The 18,717-nt window shown below is 41.9% G+C and overlaps 1 protein-coding gene across 1 annotated transcript; it reads left to right on the top strand.

Moving 5' to 3' along the window:
* Positions 1–8,618: 8,618 nt before the first annotated feature.
* Positions 8,619–15,362, top strand: LOC137267625 (uncharacterized). The gene is made up of 3 exons (XM_067802110.1): positions 8,619–8,828; positions 10,418–10,586; positions 12,835–15,362. The coding sequence occupies exons 1-3, from the start codon at positions 8,619–8,621 to the stop codon at positions 15,360–15,362; spliced, it is 2,907 nt and encodes a 968-aa protein (XP_067658211.1).
* The last annotated feature ends 3,355 nt before the right edge of the window (positions 15,363–18,717 follow it).

The following is an 18,717-nucleotide window of genomic DNA, read 5'->3' as shown; positions in this document are numbered from 1 at the left end:
TTCGTGTGTGGATTCCATCGGTGATGCGAGAATTGGCAATGCCGTTAATCCTGGTTTTCTTGAATCAGTTTACGTACATTCCTCTACTCATGGATTAATATCAATATTGAGACTGGTTGCGGTTTGTAAACAGTGTCTGATAAAGTACAAAAGCCGTAGTGATTCACAATATATTTGTTTCAAGTTTACAGTGAAAGGTAGACAGAACGTGCATCTATATAAAACATGGACTAGCTATGGTGGCGAATATAGCCACAAACCCGAGCATGCTGAGAAGAGCCTAATCACCTGCTGACAAATCCTTCCGCTGACTGCGTGAGTTGACCACGGAGGCGAATTTCAAACACAAAGCTGTTCCTAGTCCTTGTTAATTCTTAATTTTCTGTTTTTTTTAAGCAACAAAGAAAGTCGCATGCTGTGATGCGGTGACGATGGAGGTACAAAGACAAGGCTCCTTAAAGAAAAATGACCCTGTTCCTACCTTTTGAAGCTGTTTTTCCTTTACACTAGTCGTTAAATTGGTATAAATAACGTTGGCGATCTACCACCGAACCAGCAGTCGGGATTAATCGTGACACAGTCACTAGGCTCATCAACAAATCTTTTTGTCTGTCAGTTCATCCGAAGACCACAAACAATGAAGTCAACAACGATCGTTATGGTGGCCATCTGTTTCGGTAAGTCAACGTGCATGTATGAAAGGAAAAAAAGAAATATTTCAGTGAGTGAGTTTAGTTGTACGCCGCAACCAGCAATATTCCAGCTAAGTGACGGCAGTTTGTAAATAATCAAATCTGGGTCAGACACTCCAGTGATCAACAGTATGAGCATCGATCTGTACAATTGGGAGCCGATGACATGTCCACCAAGTCAGCGAACCCGATCCCTTTAGTCACCTCTAAGGGGTGGTCGTCTTTTGTGGCAAACGTAGGTCCTTTTCTATCCCGGATGTTCAGGGGTCAGAACTATTTCAGTGTAATAAGCTATAGCGTATTAGGGTCTCGGTATATTTGATGAAAAGCATCACTGGGTACTTATGGTAGGATGGTACTTGCTGTGAGTGATGTTTAACGACACTCTCAGCAATAGCCAAGCTACAATGGCGACCAAGTTCTTGTTCCACAAAGGATCGTTCTATCGTCAAAGATAGCTTTGAGGAACAGGACAATGCAGCCACAGCTGTTGATGGTAAGTCACGAACTTTATGGCCATGGTACAGTCGAAACATGTGTGTTTTATCAACATGGAAAGGGGAGTGAGTATGGTTTTGCGCCGCTTTTAGCAATGTTCCCGCGAGAAGTCTCGCACATCCATGTTGTGGAATATCCCTGGTTCCAGCAGTCTCACACCAGAAATTGCTTTACACTTTATGTGGACGCTTTAACCAGTAGGCTACGCCGCTAATATGGAAAAACCATTTGCCACTTTTACGTAATTAGAATACGAACATACAAGTTTAGTTTTAAATCTGTAAACTGTGCGGTATCGTATAGTGGAGAACTTGTTTTCTACCATTATCATTACAAGAGCACACATTTTTGTCAATCATATTTTTACATGTCTGACAATCTCGCTTTTTCTAGTTGCCCTCACATTTAGTGCTGTTGAGAGCTGTTGTCATCACCGACACAGTCATCACCGTCACAGCAGCAGCAGCAGTAGCGGTTTTGGCTCCAGCAAGTTCAAGAGTTTCTTTCCCTCAAGTTTCTCTTCGTCCGGACTGAGTTCCTTTGGTGGTTTCGGATCCTTCGGATCCTTTGGAAAGAAATGAAAGGTAGTCTGTACATTTTTACTGTTGCTCAGTTCAACTGCTTGGTGTCTGAAACAATACTCAGTACCCAAGGCATAAACTGTACGGAGGGTAACACCAACATGTGCTTCACATGTACATCTCTCATGAGAAAAACGAACCTAGGTGTTTAGCGTAAACTCGTTAACAATAACATTTAGACATATTTTGATATATTATCATATTTACGTCGTACAAATGACGTATATGCTTATTCGGTTAACTTCTACTTATATTTTTTTCAGACTGTACAACACGAGAAGCATTTTGAATGGATAACGACCGTGTCAGTGAAATACAAATGTTGATACATAGCAATCATTTCCTAATTCTTTTTGTGTAAGTGAGTGAGTGAGTTAATATTTAACGTCACATAGGCAATATCTGTATGTGTGAATGATACGACAATATGTATTGGCTTCATACGTTGGTTGTCAGAGGAACTGAACTTCAACATGTGGATCAAACCCTTTCACAAGTTAAACAACGCAATAAAAAATCTAGACCCATCGCAAACGTTTTTTGTTTTGTTTTTTTATTTTTCATTTTTGTACCATTCCTAATACAGCAGGAGTCCAATAGGGACCATTCATGCATAATGCGTTTCAGTGCGAATGTCTCTGAACACCACTATCAGTAATATTACGTCAGCATCTCGACAGAAAGTGCAACACAGAGTCATTGGTTGATGGACATAACGATGGCGGTAGTTCAAAGACAAGAAACGCATTGTGGCCTCTGATCCTCGATCCTGCTATGGATTCCAATTTGAATTCGAAACAACTCATTCATTGAAAGTATCACGAGTAAATTTCGTCACACCTGGATCCACTTGCATCTACTCCAAGATCCCATGCTTATCGTATGGGGCGACACATGTAGTCATACCCCAGTTGCGTAGAACGATGCTCATGGTGTTGAACACTGGGTTAGCTGGTCCAGACTCCATCATTTACAGAACGCCGCCGTCAGGCAGCTTGATTTCGACGTTACACTACAAATAAACCAGTCCAAGCAATCTTTGCGCAAAGAGGATCGTGACTCTTATACTTATAGGTCTTATAGACCTATGCTGAAAGCGATGAAGACCATCAGCCATAGGGCGACGTAAGCTGCCTTAAACTCGTCCCTGTCAATGCCCTCATGATATGCATGTTTTTAAAATTTGAGTATGTGCAAAATGAGGGTATGGAGGTTAATGCTTAGAACAGTTGTATGTCACTCATAGTGGTTTCAAAGGAAACCAATCATAAATATCCATGTATGATGTAGACTCATTCTTAAATTTAAATTCTCATTCATCAAACTGCCCTCTGTCTGCAGTTCTGCCCTGTTATACACCAACTGTTCCAAGGCATGAGGACAACCCAGGTCATTTTAAAAACGTTCCTTAAATAACAATACTCACATATCGTATTCCACTAAAGTAATATATATCTTACAGAAGATGACTGGGATATTCAAAAGAAACTGTTTCCACCTCCCATAAAGAAAACGTGCGAAAATCGAAAGCATGACTGAATGAATTGCAAAGTGTATCTCGCATCTCCCCTGGAGCTGACCACGTGATAGGAAGTTTACTCATTCAGACGTAGGTGGAAACCATGAGGTGTCTCAACAGTATTTCTGACCACCTGAAGCAAAACTGACATGGCGTTTGTTGGAAATAAAAGCCAAATAAAATAAAATTAAAATAACAAATAAAAATTTTAAAAAAACTAAAAAAATTAAGTTCTAAACATATGTTTCTGCTACATGAGACAAATCCATCATATCGTGTATGCACATAGTTATATTTATTCATATATATTTCAACTGATACTTGATCCAGTTCAGTGGATATGGTACCCTACTGTTTAATCGGCTCAAGGATGATGGTGCGTGACATGGTCTCCTGATTTCAAGGGGTACAGCTTCAGATATACACGTCCATGTCACCATGCGCACGCAGTAAGAGGTAATATATATCTCTTAAATACACCGTCAGCCTGGATAAATTCATCATTTCGCAAAGCTTGCGATAAATCTTATTCAGTTTCAGGATGAACAAACTGATCGTCTTCTCAGGTGTTCTGCTTGTTTTGGGTAAGGTTTTCCTTAACGCCTTTTCACCATCAATTGGTTTAGTCATAATGGGTTTTTTTTGTAGAATTAGTATTATGTTTATACTGAAATATAACCAAGCTGTGTGAGTTTTGGGACTGATGGGGTGAAGGCTGTACTTGTGTCAAACCAAGGGTCTTAGTAAGGTGATATCATCTGTTTAAAATACCCAGTGTAGCAGTGAGTTGCGCGTTGATGAGACATCGATGAGACACTTGAATCCACACTTCTCTTTGGAAATAAGCTGGTTTGACATTATCTATTGTTTCTTGTGGTGTACATGTACGCCAGAAACAAAACATCTCGATTGTTATACATGTAGACCGCTTTTAAAGTGCGGGATCTTAAGGTAACATCTTCCGAGCAGTGATATTAACTTATATGAATTCATAATTTTCTTTACAATGCACACAGCTGCCATCCTTGAGATGTCATCTTCTCACCATCACCATGGCAGTTCTTCCGGATCTTCTGGATCTTCCGGTTCTTCCGGATCTTCTGGATCTTCTGGATCTTCCAGCTCCTGCAGTTGTGGGTGTTGTGGTTCCAGCCAGAGTTCCTCTTCCTCCAGTGAATCCTACCCTCTGTTCATCCCAGTCCCCATGTCTGGACACAGCTCAGGATCTCACCACTCCGGATCCGGATCTGGAAGTAATTTGGGTCTTCTAGCTGGACTCCTCGGCTGAGTTATGTTATGTACATGGTCGGAATAAAGAGCAACATGAGCTACACTCTGTACATGGAATAAGCCATGATTGTTCTTGTGCAAGATAAATTGTCCGAACAGATACAAATAAATATTACAAGTTATAACACGAGTTTTTATGCTCCTCTCTGATCTTTGTGACCTAAATTGTAAGTCAACAATCAACATTTGATTTTGTCAGACAATACATGTGTTCACTGATGCACACTTTTCTGTGAACAAACTATTATCTCAAATCTTTGCACAGCAATATCTGTTCTTAGACAACTCCATTAATATCAAAGCACCAGCACTTGAACTGACAATTCGCCATCTGTGATCCTTTTCTAAGTGATGATCAGAGCCACTCTAGTTGTGTCAACTAAGTTGGCTGGGGTGTATGTTTACTAATGTCTGCTTTTGATTTGACACTGGATGATGCACGCGCACACACACACACACAAGCACGTGCACATGCACACGCACACGCACACGCACACGCACACGCACCACAATGTTACCTGTCAATTTACAAAGGAACTGAAGGTAAAATATAACTCCCAGATACAGTAAGATTGTGGAATATTTTGTCCATCGATCATCGAGAATCAGCTACCTTGGGTAATTTTAAGAAACATATGAATGCGTCAAATAATAATTGTGACATCTACCTAAATTCAAACTCTGGATCACGATTCTGTCAGGTTACCCATTGCCTGGTTGCAGCGATATAAACGCACGTAAATACGAACGATTTATATCTTTAAATCCCATTTGCTCTTGTGGCTATTGCTACGAAGATACAATTCACTATTTCTTATCGTGCTTTAATTACACTGATATAAAAATTAAAATCCATTTTTATGTTAAAGGATGTGACATCAAATCAATATTATACAGCTACTCTAGTGAATCTACTGAAGATAATCTTGAATTACTGAATCTATTCATTGTTTCATTGTGTTATCAGGCAGATGTGTGTTGTAGGTAGTAAAATCTAGTGCATTCTGACACTAATTGCTCTAATATTCTAAGCAGCTATATTCAGTGTTATTGATTGTTACACTTTTAGATAGCTATTGTTTGTTTGTTTGTTTGTTAATACCATCCTTTTCTATCCATGAATGTTAGATTTATAATTACTGGAGCAGTATTTAGATAAGCAACGTACTGTTTGTTTACCAATCCGGTTCCGCTGTTGGAAATAAATGTGTTTAAACCAAATAAAACTCTATTCGTAACGAATCATTCTATTGTTTTATATGATTTACTTGGGCTGCAAATGAATACAAATTAATGAAAAGAGAATGATCTTCCGTCTGCCTTAAAAGAAGACTGAACAATATGTTAACAGGTCTTTTAGAGAAGGCGGAGGAACTGCATCAAAATCTTTCGTGAACTGAATTTAATTTTCAAGGCTGAATTCCAGTCTAGCCCGCTTGACTGGTTATGCCATCTTGACATTGTGAACGACTGAGAAATAGTGACTCCAGGGGCCATATGGTCTCTGGTGACACGATTATTTATTTACAATACAAGTGAGTCGTGTCACTCACCACTTTGCCTGATCCTTATCCATACTCCTTTTATCAGGCAACATTAATGAAGTTAGTGCTGATGGTAATCTGCTGTGTTGTTTATACACATTCAGTCAAAAGAGAGCCGAGATAGTACGATGTGACGTTGACTGACATCCAATGATCGAGGGATCCATATACCAGCGCCTTGAGCAAGCACTAGATGCATGGATATGTGTGCTATATAAATATTCTGTAGTAAAAGTAATAATTATTGGACAAAGAGTTGTTTACAAAACACCGGGTCCACATGCATTTCATGCCAAAATATAGTTTCTGTCGGGACCGATATTGAGAGCGTGCCGGATTGAAGGGATGTCGGTTTTGAGAGCTTCTACTGTGATTAAAGCAATAGTGTACATTCATTCAATGTCTGTACACTTTCAATGGATGTATAAGCTCAATGCAGTGGTCTAGAAAGACTTCAGTGATGATTATATTCACTAAGTAGCAGCAGTCGCCGTTTATTCACTAAGCTTCAAGACTGTCATCGAGGTTGGACGTATACCTTTTGCACAAAACCTGAACGCGTGTTCACGTGCATAATCTAAGTGCATACTGCAGAGTCACGTCTTCTGCTGACTTAATCTGTAGCTGTTGTACATTCCAGACTACATCAAATTTTTACAATTTCCAAACTATCACTTTCATCAGATCGACTAGCACTCTCAATTATTGTTAGATACAACACCATTAATTGAACTAGATCAGATGCAACGCGATGCAATACAATACAGTCGAATACAATACTGTTCACAAATTCAATTTCAATATCTTAAAACAACGTATACACACATCCCAAGGCAACACATAACACATTATATGAAATCTTTGAAGGGCAGTTATTAGTCGAATGCATAAGAAAAGCAAAGTTTATGGATGTCAACTTCTTTGTTGTAAAGTTTAATGCATTACTGGCCTCATGTTTGAATTATTTTCTTTCATTCCACAATGTTATTAAACACCCACCCAACCCAACCCAACCCCCATCCACCCCTACTTCCCCTTTGTGGTCAGTTTTGGCCATCTTCCCCCAATGAAATCTTGTGTAATCGAATTTTGGATAACAAAGTTAAGACTGAGTATGTCAACGGAACGGAAATGACACTTTTCAAACACTCACGAAAAGGGCGCCATTTTGCGATAATGATTTTTAAAGGACAAATCTGTTTGCATGTGAAAGGTTCACACAGGATTACACTTTTCTCTTCTGCAAGTGTTCTGGTTTAAATTCACCAACCACACGTGCACCCAATAAAATGACTTTGGACATCTCTGAAAATATTCATGTAAATACATTCAGTGGCATATTAAGGAAAGTGATTATGTTAACAGTGACTAGGATATGTAAAAGAAAATGTTTCCACCCCTGCCGATCACACATGCGAAAGTCATATGTTGGTCTGAATATTACACAGTGTCATCTCATATCTTCCACTCAGCTCACCAGGTGGGAGGAAGAGTAATATACTATTCATTTTAGCACTCGCGACGGGATGTCCAAATGAAGATCGCGTTTTATACTCTGATACAATATTTACAAAGCCACGTTGGTGAAACCATGAACTCTCAAAATGAAATCAAAACTATTTTATTTGCTGGTTAAACATTTAGATATCGTAGAAGCTCATAATATTTAATTGCATGATATTTACCGTTATAAGTGACGGAGCAGCATTGACAGCATGACCTGCGGTGTTATCGGCTTGAGCCGGATCACGCCCAGCAGTACGTCCTTGTTTCTTGAAGAACATGTTCATATACACACGTCCATATCACAACACACACGCTGTCAGGGGCAATACACATGTCTTAAATAGACCTTATGTTTGGACAGAATTCATAATTTGTGGAAGCCTGGACAAATCTCTTTCATTTTCAAGATGAACAAACTTATCGTCTACTCCGGCGTTCTTCTTGTGTTGGGTAAGTTGTAGTTTTGCTCCCTGATATGTGTTTTCAATGTTGTTTTATTCATTACAAGAGAAATGCCATTCACATGTAAAACGGAAATATGGAATGAGATTCAGTGACATTAACTGTGGAGAAGTCTTTTCAGATTTTGAACTTTTTTCATTGTAAACACACATATTACGGGTTTCAGACTATTAGGGTTGTCTTGGCGTGGTACAAAAAGATCGAGTAACATAATATATTTTCTATGATAATGTGTATGTCTGCGAGTCGCTAATAGCTAAGACGTCGATTGAACACCCTCTTTAAATTGTATATCACTGGATGCTTTCTTAATTGTGGTTTGAAACACGGAGAGTGGGCATACTATAACACTTTGCCGTGTTATAAATGTACATATACACCACAAGTATGTGTGAAGTCTTTCATTGCGAGACTAATATTTAGAAGGCTTGAAAAATCAACACAAGGAACATGTTTCACTATTAACTTACGTGAATTCGGTACTTTGCAGCTGCTACCCTTGAGATGTCATCTTCTCACCATCACCATGGCAGTTCTTCCGGTTCTTCCGGATCTTCCGGATCTTCCGGATCTTCCGGTTCTTCTGGATCTTCCAGCTCTTCCAGCTCCTGCAGTTGTGGGTGTTGTGGTTCCAGCCAGAGTTCCTCTTCCTCCAGTGAATCCTACCCTCTGTTCATCCCAGTCCCCATGTCTGGACACAGCTCAGGATCTCACCACTCCGGATCAGGATCTGGAAGTAATTTGGGTCTTCTAGCTGGACTCCTCGGCTGAGTTATGTTATGTACATGGTGGGAATAAAAAAAATAATAATAATATCCTATCTGCCATTGTTCTTGTGCAGTAAAATCATAATCGTTGATTCTGAAAGAAGCAAATAGTTCTCAGTAACCTTTCTAGCTCTTTGAATAATATTTAACGATAGAACCAAACGTATCTGCAGATCTGCAATACACACGCCTTCTACAGAGAAACAGGAGAGAGAGAGAGAGAGAGAGAGAGATTGTCTTGCCGAGTGGTGCAGCGTTTAATATCAAACCTACTGATTTTCAAGTTTAACGTCACATCAAGAGCGGTTTCTGACACTTTTACAGAGCCGTTAGTTGTTTTTTGCGCCAAGCATGGATGAAATTGGTTTCTGAAGATCACAGTATGGAGGGGTCCCAATACATTGTCATAGTACCTTCCCGTGAGTCTTGCTATAATTTACTCCACACATCCTGTTCCTGTCATCAAATTGTATCTATCTGTATTGATATTTCTGTATTATGAAAGACAAAAAAATACGTTAAATTCAGGAGACACGAAAATGCGTGCAGTGAGGGGGACAACTTACATTTAAGTTACATTCATCGATTACATTCATTGATCGTGACATCAAGCACTGGATCATCTGGTCCAGACTTGTGTATTAATAGATGGACGACATAAATGTGGAATATTGCTGAGTGCGCTTTTAAACACACAAATAAACAAACAATTAAGTACAAGCTATTCACTAAACAATGGTTTCAATGAAGAGTAGTTTTTTGACTGTGGAAATAACAAAATGAAGTAAAGTCGGTTTTATTTTTAACAAAACCTAACACGAATGAATGTACGTGATTTTGTTCAAGAGGGTTTAAATAACGATACGAACGTGTTACGCTTTCAAAGAGTCTTTCACTGGCACACCGACACATGTCCTGCAGAGAGATTGTCACGGTCCTGTCTTTGATCCATCGAAACACAAGGATCAGGATACACACTTTTACCTGTTCCAATCACCGGATCAAAACAATAGGTCGCGGAAATAGGAAAAACTACATTCGGTTTTAAGATCATTGATATGCGATTCGTGAAAGTGTACATAAGTGAGAGTGTCAAGTGCCTCAGATCGCTGTTACATCTCATGGGACAAGATCTTTAGGACCTTGCTCGACAGTCATTCAAGTATGAGGCGTCTTGTCACTCTCCTCGTTTCTGCTCTGCTTTGTAAGTATACATATCTTGAATGAATTATGAACAGGTCAAAATCAGTCAACTAAACTTAATGTCATTTTCTGTTGAATGGTTTGGTTGGTCAGAGGGTATCTACATACACCAAAACTTATACCATGTATTTTCATCCGGAAATGATAAAGTTGAACACTAAATTTGTTTTATGCTGAGACATTTCCAGATATGTGGATGGCAATCTTTCAACATGCACTCTCCCTCGCAAGAGTAATTATGTTCTTATTTACTCTACTTATTTTAATATGAATTATGTTTGGTATTTTTCTTTTACGTATTTACGCATTCACAAGCTGTTTCTACATATTCCCACACGTTCAATTGCCTCTTCAGTCTTGGCATCGGCTGCATACGCCGACGGCTGCTGTCATCACCGACATCATCGACAGAGCCATCACCGTCACAGTAGCAGCAGCGGCAGCAAGTTTAAGAGTTTTTTCCCCTCAAGTTTCTCCAAATCCGGATTCAGTTCCTTTGGTGGTTTCGGATCCTTCGGAAAGAAGTATGTATGGCGTTTCATGTGTAATCGGGTATGAAGTTATCCTAGTCATTGTGATATGCATGCGAATTTTCCATGCTATCGTACTCTTCCATTGTATGTTTTCTTCCCGTAACCGAAAACACTAACCCTAATTGCAGGAAACTACATAATATGCATTGTCTTATATGTAAATAAAGGGCTGTGAGGTAGTGTAATGGTAGAAGCGTTTGCTAGCCATGTCGCTCGAAGGCCGTGGCTCGATTCCGTACATGGGTACAATGTGTGAAGTCCATTGCTGATGTCCCCCGACCGTGATATTGCTGCAATATTGCTGAAAGCGGCGTAAAATTAAATTCATTCACTCAAGAGGAAAACGACGCAACCACTTCATTCGTTCAAGAGGATATATGGTATCTTTCAAGATGACCTCATCATTTCCCGACTTTCTTCGTTCCAGGTGACGAAACAGAATTGGAATGCTGTCTGTGATTGGGTGAAAATAATATATGTTTCTGTTATAAAATTATAAGTATATTCAATCAAGTTGATGTGTTTTACCTTTTAATACCTACTATGGGTCAGTATTTCAATTCAGCGACGATTTGCTGCAGAACATCGTCATCATCTATACGACACATCTTCACATCAATCACACACCCGAATTATATGGTGCAGTAAATTCAGCCTCTTTCGAGATTGTGGACGGTTGGGTGTTTGATGCCTCGTCTCAGCTGCGTCATACTAAGAGAAGTCAAGAGATGACGCTTACTATTGCCCTGGTTGTGTTCGACATTGACACAGTCAGCTAGGATTTTGTGTACTCCCTATCTATGAGTGTTTTCTGTACAAATCAAACGATTTTCCCCCCAACTTCCCCACCAAACCACGTACCAGCCGCTTACTCCCCATTCCTCCACCCACTACTGTCTCTGTGCCGAATGCGGCGGTGAACTACCATGGCGGCTAAAGCGTACATTCGTCACGGGGTTTATTTTCCAACATGGGTACACTGTGCGAAATCTATATCTAGTGCCCCCGATTTGAAAATGCTGAAATATTGCTAAAGCGGCGTAAAACCACACTCACTCACTACTCACTTCGCCTCGAACACCTACATAGCTTTCGAGCCAACATTAAATACCCTTGAACCGCATGAACACCAAACCATCTGTACAATATTTTAATCAGTAGCGAAAACATGACACGTAAACATGTTACAAACGCAATATTACAACACAAACATACTTAACAAGACTAGTAACAATTCAGCATGACCAGTTCATATACAAATGATGTTAAGTAACAACAACGATGAAAGTGTTGATTGATGTGCAACATGCCCTAAAGTAAAAGTGTGAAAGAAAATCTGAAATAACGCTAGTAGATATTTCATCCATAAAAACTGAAGGTAACGAAACTAGTCATCATAAACGACGTATTCAGTTGAACCGGAAGACCCTGAAGAGCCATAGGAGGAGCCTGAGGAGCCTGACGAGGAGCCTGACGAGGAGCCATAAGAGCTGGATCCAGATTCGTAACCACTCTCGCCGGAGTAGCTGCCGCTGCTTTCGCCGCTGTAGCTGCTGCCCTCATCACCGCTGCTGCTGCTGCTGCTGCAAGACAAATGGTAAAGTCTCGGGTCAATATTTTTAAAAGGACGAGTTGATTATTACTCGGGTTCTCACATGACAAACGGAATGACCAGGACTGCACGGATGATTGAGGTTGTACAATTCAATGTGAATATTTTTTCTGATGCACCGACGAGGGAAAACTGCCCCTGATTCATCACAAGGTAAAACCACATGAGATACAATATTCTATGAAGATGGGATTTGATACATGTTGTTTTACGTCATACATATGAGGTCTTTGATTCCAGTAATTTACATACAAATTCTTCTACTTCATATAAACAATAATAAATTACAAAACGTGTCAAGACAATTGCATGTCTATTACACAATAGATGCTTTTGTATCTAAAAGACTCAATAACGTTTGTCGGAAGCAGTGACGGGTTAGTTTATATGCCATTGTCTCAGACTTGACGCAGGTTTAGTTAAACCCAAGCAGAAACTAGTCAAACCAGTGACACAACATCCATCCACCACCCCTCCACCCATCCACCCATCCGCACCACTCCCTACTTTCCTCCCTCCCTCTATCCATCAATCGAAACCTCCCTCCCCCATCCATCCAAACCTCTATCCATCCATCCATTTGTCCATCAATCCACACCTCCCTCCCTCCCTCCTCCCTTCATCCAGCCAGTCCACACCTCCCACATCACACCTTCATCCATCCCTCCTCCATCAATCCACACCTCCCTCCCTCCCTCCTCCCTTCATCCAGCCAGTCCACACCTCCCACATCACACCTTCATCCTTCCCTCCTCCATCAATCCACACCTCCCTCCCACCTTCCTCCCTTCATCCAGCCAGTCCACACCTCCCACATCACACCTTCATCCTTCCCTCCTCCATCAATCCACACCTACCTCCCTCCCTCCTCCCTTCATCCAGCCAGTCCACACCTCCCACATCACACCTTCATCCTTCCCTCCTCCATCAATCCACACCTACCTCCCACCCTCCTCCCTCCATCCAGCCAGTCCACACCTCCCACATCACACCTTCATCCTTCCCTCCTCCATCAATCCACACCTACCTCCCACCCTCCTCCCTCCATCCAGCCAGTCCACACCTCCCACATCACACCTTCATCCTTCCCTCCTCCATCAATCCACACCTACCTCCCACCCTCCTCCCTTCATCCAGCCAGTCCACACCTCCCACATCACACCTTCATCCTTCCCTCCTCCATCAATCCACACCTACCACATCACACCTTCATCCTCCCACATCACACCTTCATCCTTCCCTCCTCCATCCATCCACACCTACCTCCCACCCTCCTCCCTTCATCCAGCCAGTCCACACCTCCCACATCACACCTTCATCCTTCCCTCCTCCATCAATCCACACCTCCCTCCCACCCTCCTCCCCTCATCCAGCCAGTCCACACCTCCCACATCACACCTTCATCCTTCCCTCCTCCATCAATCCACACCTACCTCCCACACTCCTCCCTTCATCCAGCCAGTCCACACCTCCCACATCACACCTTCATCCTTCCCTCCTCCATCCATCCACACCTACCTCCCACCCTCCTCCCTTCATCCAGCCAGTCCACACCTCCCACATCACACCTTCATCCTTCCCTCCTCCATCAATCCACACCTACCTCCCACCCTCCTCCCTTCATCCAGCCAGTCCACACCTCCCACATCACACCTTCATCCTTCCCTCCTCCATCCATCCACACCTACCTCCCACCCTCCTCCCTTCATCCAGCCAGTCCACACCTCCCACATCACACCTTCATCCTTCCCTCCTCCATCAATCCACACCTCCCTCCCACCCTCCTCCCTTCATCCAGCCAGTCCACACCTCCCACATCACACCTTCATCCTTCCCTCCTCCATCAATCCACACCTCCCTCCCTCCCTCCTCCCTTCATCCAGCCAGTCCACACCTCCCACATCACACCTTCATCCTTCCCTCCTCCATCAATCCACACCTACCTCCCTCCCTCCTCCCTTCATCCAGCCAGTCCACACCTCCCACATCACACCTTCATCCTTCCCTCCTCCATCAATCCACACCTCCCTCCCTCCCTCCTCCCTTCATCCAGCCAGTCCACACCTCCCACATCACACCTTCATCCTTCCCTCCTCCATCAATCCACACCTCCCTCCCACCCTCCTCCCTTCATCCAGCCAGTCCACACCTCCCACATCACACCTTCATCCTTCCCTCCTCCATCAATCCACACCTCCCTCCCTCCCTCCTCCCTTCATCCAGCCAGTCCACACCTCCCACATCACACCTTCATCCTTCCCTCCTCCATCAATCCACACCTCCCTCCTCCCTTCATCCAGCCAGTCCACACCTCCCACATCACACCTTCATCCTTCCCTCCTCCATCAATCCACACCTACCTCCCACCCTCCTCCCTTCATCCAGCCAGTCCACACCTCCCACATCACACCTTCATCCTTCCCTCCTCCATCAATCCACACCTCCCTCCCACCCTCCTCCCTTCATCCAGCCAGTCCACACCTCCCACATCACACCTTCATCCTTCCCTCCTCCATCAATCCACACCTCCCTCCTCCCTTCATCCAGCCAGTCCACACCTCCCACATCACACCTTCATCCTTCCCTCCTCCATCAATCCACACCTACCTCTCCATCCATCATCATCATTCCTCCCTCCCTCCACCATGTCTCTCCCTCCATCCATCCACACCTCCTTCCCTCCATCCATCCCTCCATCCATCAATCCACACCTCTCACTTCATACCTGTCCTTCCCTCCCTCCATCCACACCTGCCCTCCATGCATCATTCTTCCCTTCCTCCCTCCCTCCACACACCCCTCCCTCCATCCGTCAACATTATTACGTGAAAATAATACCTGTAGCTGACGCTGCTCTCGCTGTCATCGTCGTCGTCTTCGCTACTTCCGCTACTTCCGCTACTACCGCTACTACTACCACTACTGCCGCTGCTGCTATGGTGATGGTGGTGATGATGTTCATGGGAGTGGTGTTTATGCCCGTGACCATGCCCGTGTCCATGGTGATGACGATGGCTGTGGCCGTGTCGATGGTGACCATGGTGACCATGTCGATGATGTCCATGGTGTTTGTGGTGGTGTTTGTGGTGATGTTTATGACCGTGACGATGTTCGTGATGTTTTTGATGAGCGTACGAGACAGCACATATCACTGAAAGATACGCATGACTCATGTGGAACGTCAGTGCAAAACAGGCAAAAGTCTTGACTATCCTAAGTCAGCAAAACCCGTTTGGTGTAAACATTTGTCTAAACTGAACAACTGGACAAATGAAAATCAACAATGACACCAGTTTTGGGAGAAAAGAGGTCTGAAGAAAGTGAAAAAGCGAAAAAAAAGTGAAAGCCATTTTAAAAAAAAAAAGTAATAAAAAATAAAAATAGCGAATTCTACGATTATTCAACAGCTCATGTAAGAAAAACCATTTATCAAACTCATACTGTCATCTATGTTTGAGTTAAATGTTGATTTCAGTATATTTTGGGAGATGCATTTCCCTGCACTTTCACAAATCTGAGTAGAAACTGTAACGTAAGTCAAAAGTCAGACTTAAGATTGTCTCGAGATATCGGTGACTGGCCTCATCACCATAGTTACGGAACATCTGATGAACACCCTATGAACATATGCTCGCATCAGTGTTTTAAGCTGATTCGGGAACACATGTTTCTTATATAACAGCTGGAATCGTAATCCTGACTGTTTTTATGTAGATACCTCTTATGAAAGTTTTGTCAATTTGTGACAATTTTTAAGGAGACACGATTTTGTATCGTTTTTTTACTTACCAACGACGACAAACGCAATCAAAATAGCCTTGTTCATTGTGGTAGCTGTGTTATCCAGTGTTTGTGTTGACAACAGTTGTTGTCTGCTTACGTTATATAGGCCTCGTCATTAAGGAAGTTATTTGATTGTGTAATTACCAGTATCCTAGGTAGCCACACAATTTACTTCACGACATATTTTCTTCACATGAAGTGTTTTGTCAAATCCTTTGCATTCCGCATAAAAATATTTCGAGTCTCACGCAGAAACATGCAAAACTTGAGTAATCGTTTTGATGTGAATGTTATTTCCGCTGCTACTACTACTACTACTACTACTACTGCTGCTGCTGCTGCTGCTGCTGCTGCTGCTGCTACTACTGCTACTGCTGCTACTACTACTATTAATGACTACTACTGCTACTGCTACCACTACTACCACTGCTACTGCTGCTGCTACTACTATTAATGACTACTACTACAGCTGCAGCTACTACCACTGCTACTGCTGCTGCTACCGCTACTGCTACTGCTACTGCTGCTGCTACTACTATTAATGACTACTACTACTACAGCTGCAGCTACTACTACTGCTACTGCTGCTGCTGCTACTATTAATGACTACTACAGCTGCAGCTACTACTACTACTACTACTGCTACTACTACTATTAATGACTACTACTGCTACTGCTACCACTGCTACTGCTGCTGCTACCGCTACTACCACTGCTACTGCTACTGCTGCTGCTACTACTATTATGACTACTACTACTACAGCTGCAGCTACTACTACTGCTACTGCTACTTCTACTACTATTAATGACTATCACTGCTACTGCTACTGCTACCACTACTACCACTACTACTGCTGCTGCTACCGCTACTAATGCTACTACACATGATCAAATATGCATGCAAATAATGAACGTTGTTTACAATCCGAAACAGATCATATTATGTTAGTTTCTAATGACTTTCGAAAAAAATGCATTTTTATATTATCCATGGATTAAACATTGATCACTGACATAGGTAATCCTATCACACTGTCCGCATCATTCCTGCCTGTCTTATGGCTGTATAATCCACATACAAAGAATATCTATGTAAATATTTCCTATCCCTTACATTTTTGACCGGACGATGAGGTAATCTAGTAGTTACAATGGCGTCTCATCACGCTGAAGACCTGGGTTCGGCATACTACGAAAAAATCATTTCTGGTGTCCCAGAATATTACGAGTGTAAGAGGATGAAAGATTGAAAGATGTGGCATGCAAAAACTGTTTGTATCCAACCGGGGTATAATTTATCAGATATAACTTCACGGAAAGAGCGCGAAGCAAAAACTAACTGCTTTTAAGAAATGTACGCATGCTCTTTTGAATTTTGATAACATAAATATTCCCAATACTTTGAATGTAATTTAAGTAGGTAATATCCTCGTAACTCTCCAGTCCTCGGCTCCATTATTTTTAAGGAATGGAGAGTTACTCGGCCATTACCCTCTACCTACACAACATACAAAAATGCGTAATGAATACTGCTCTAATCTATATTTAGGAGATAAACATACTGTGTTTAAATGAAAAAATATATAACTATTATAATTTTTATACACCTCTGATAAGTTTATCTCCATTCTACTATAACCGCGTTATTAAGATTTAATTGAAAAAAAAAATCACACGGTGATGGAAAATCAGAGGTATATAATGTGATTATGTACCTCTGGACCCGTGAAGGTCCCGTGGTAGAATAGGCCTTCAGCAACCCATACTTGCCATAAAAGGCGACTATGCTTGTCGTAAGGGGCGACTAACGGGTGGTCAGGCTCGCTGAATTGGTTGACACATGTCATCGGTTCCCAATTGCGCTGATCGATGCTCATGTTGTCAATCACTAGATAGTCTGGTCCAGACTCGATTATTTACAGACTGTCGCCATATAGCTGGAATATTGCTGAGTGCGGCGTAAAACGTAACTCACTCACTCACTCATACCTCTAAATGACTTTGATTAGCCAGTCACAATCCAGCATTTATTGAAGTCATCGTAGAATTAGAGTTAGCTCCCTTCGACACTCGAACAACAGGTGCTGCTCTATATCACGGATTCAACAGAACCTCAGATGATTTCATGGATAACTAAATAACTGTTTTATGACAGTTTAATAAATTGAGTTTAACTTGAACAATATTTCAGTTGAATCGCTGCACGTTGTTTTGAATAGAGAAAAACACTGCGTAATATCTGAGTGTAAAATACCCGTGTCTACAGACATGTAAAACGACACAATGAAACGATGATTTTGAAACTTAAGGTGAAGATGCTGTATTTTTAGCTTATGCACAATGTCAGTGGGTAGGTTTCAACTTTCTTCATTTTATAATTCTATCCGTAATGTTCTTCTTCAATATCTGTTTTGTGTAAGTTTGAAATAAGACGCACCGAGTCATACGCATAGGACAGAATCACATGCGGCTTATTTCATGGTTTCCGCTTCGAAGCTGTTGTTATGCCTCTATCAACCGTTGTGTCCCGGAATTGAGTTACCTACCCTTTTAACACAGTGTAATAGACTACAGTGGTTTGGACATAACAGTTATTGAATTACTTGTTTTTCTTTCCAGACTTACTTTAAAAAATCATGAGGTGTTTTAACGCACAATGTAATTTGACGTGTCTGATAATCGAATACACCATGGCAGTATTACTTTCTCCCCTCGTCCCTGTTCAAC

The sequence above is a fragment of the Haliotis asinina genome, chromosome 16 (genome assembly GCF_037392515.1).
Source record: "Haliotis asinina isolate JCU_RB_2024 chromosome 16, JCU_Hal_asi_v2, whole genome shotgun sequence".
Lineage (NCBI taxonomy): Eukaryota > Metazoa > Mollusca > Gastropoda > Lepetellida > Haliotidae > Haliotis > Haliotis asinina.
The sequence above is the reverse complement of the archived record's forward strand: the minus strand, read 5'-3'. Positions and strand labels throughout refer to the sequence as shown.

Bases quoted from the DNA above. Each gene is read 5' to 3' on its own strand.
- LOC137267625 (XM_067802110.1), top strand. From the start codon at position 8,619: ATGGCAGTTCTTCCGGTTCTTCCGGATCTTCCGGATCTTCCGGATCTT. The intron at 8,829-10,417 runs GTAATTTGGGTC...TTGCCTCTTCAG, and splicing joins CTCCGGATCAGGATCTGGAA to TCTTGGCATCGGCTGCATAC. The intron at 10,587-12,834 runs GTATGTATGGCG...CCCTTCATCCAG, and splicing joins TTCGGATCCTTCGGAAAGAA to CCAGTCCACACCTCCCACAT.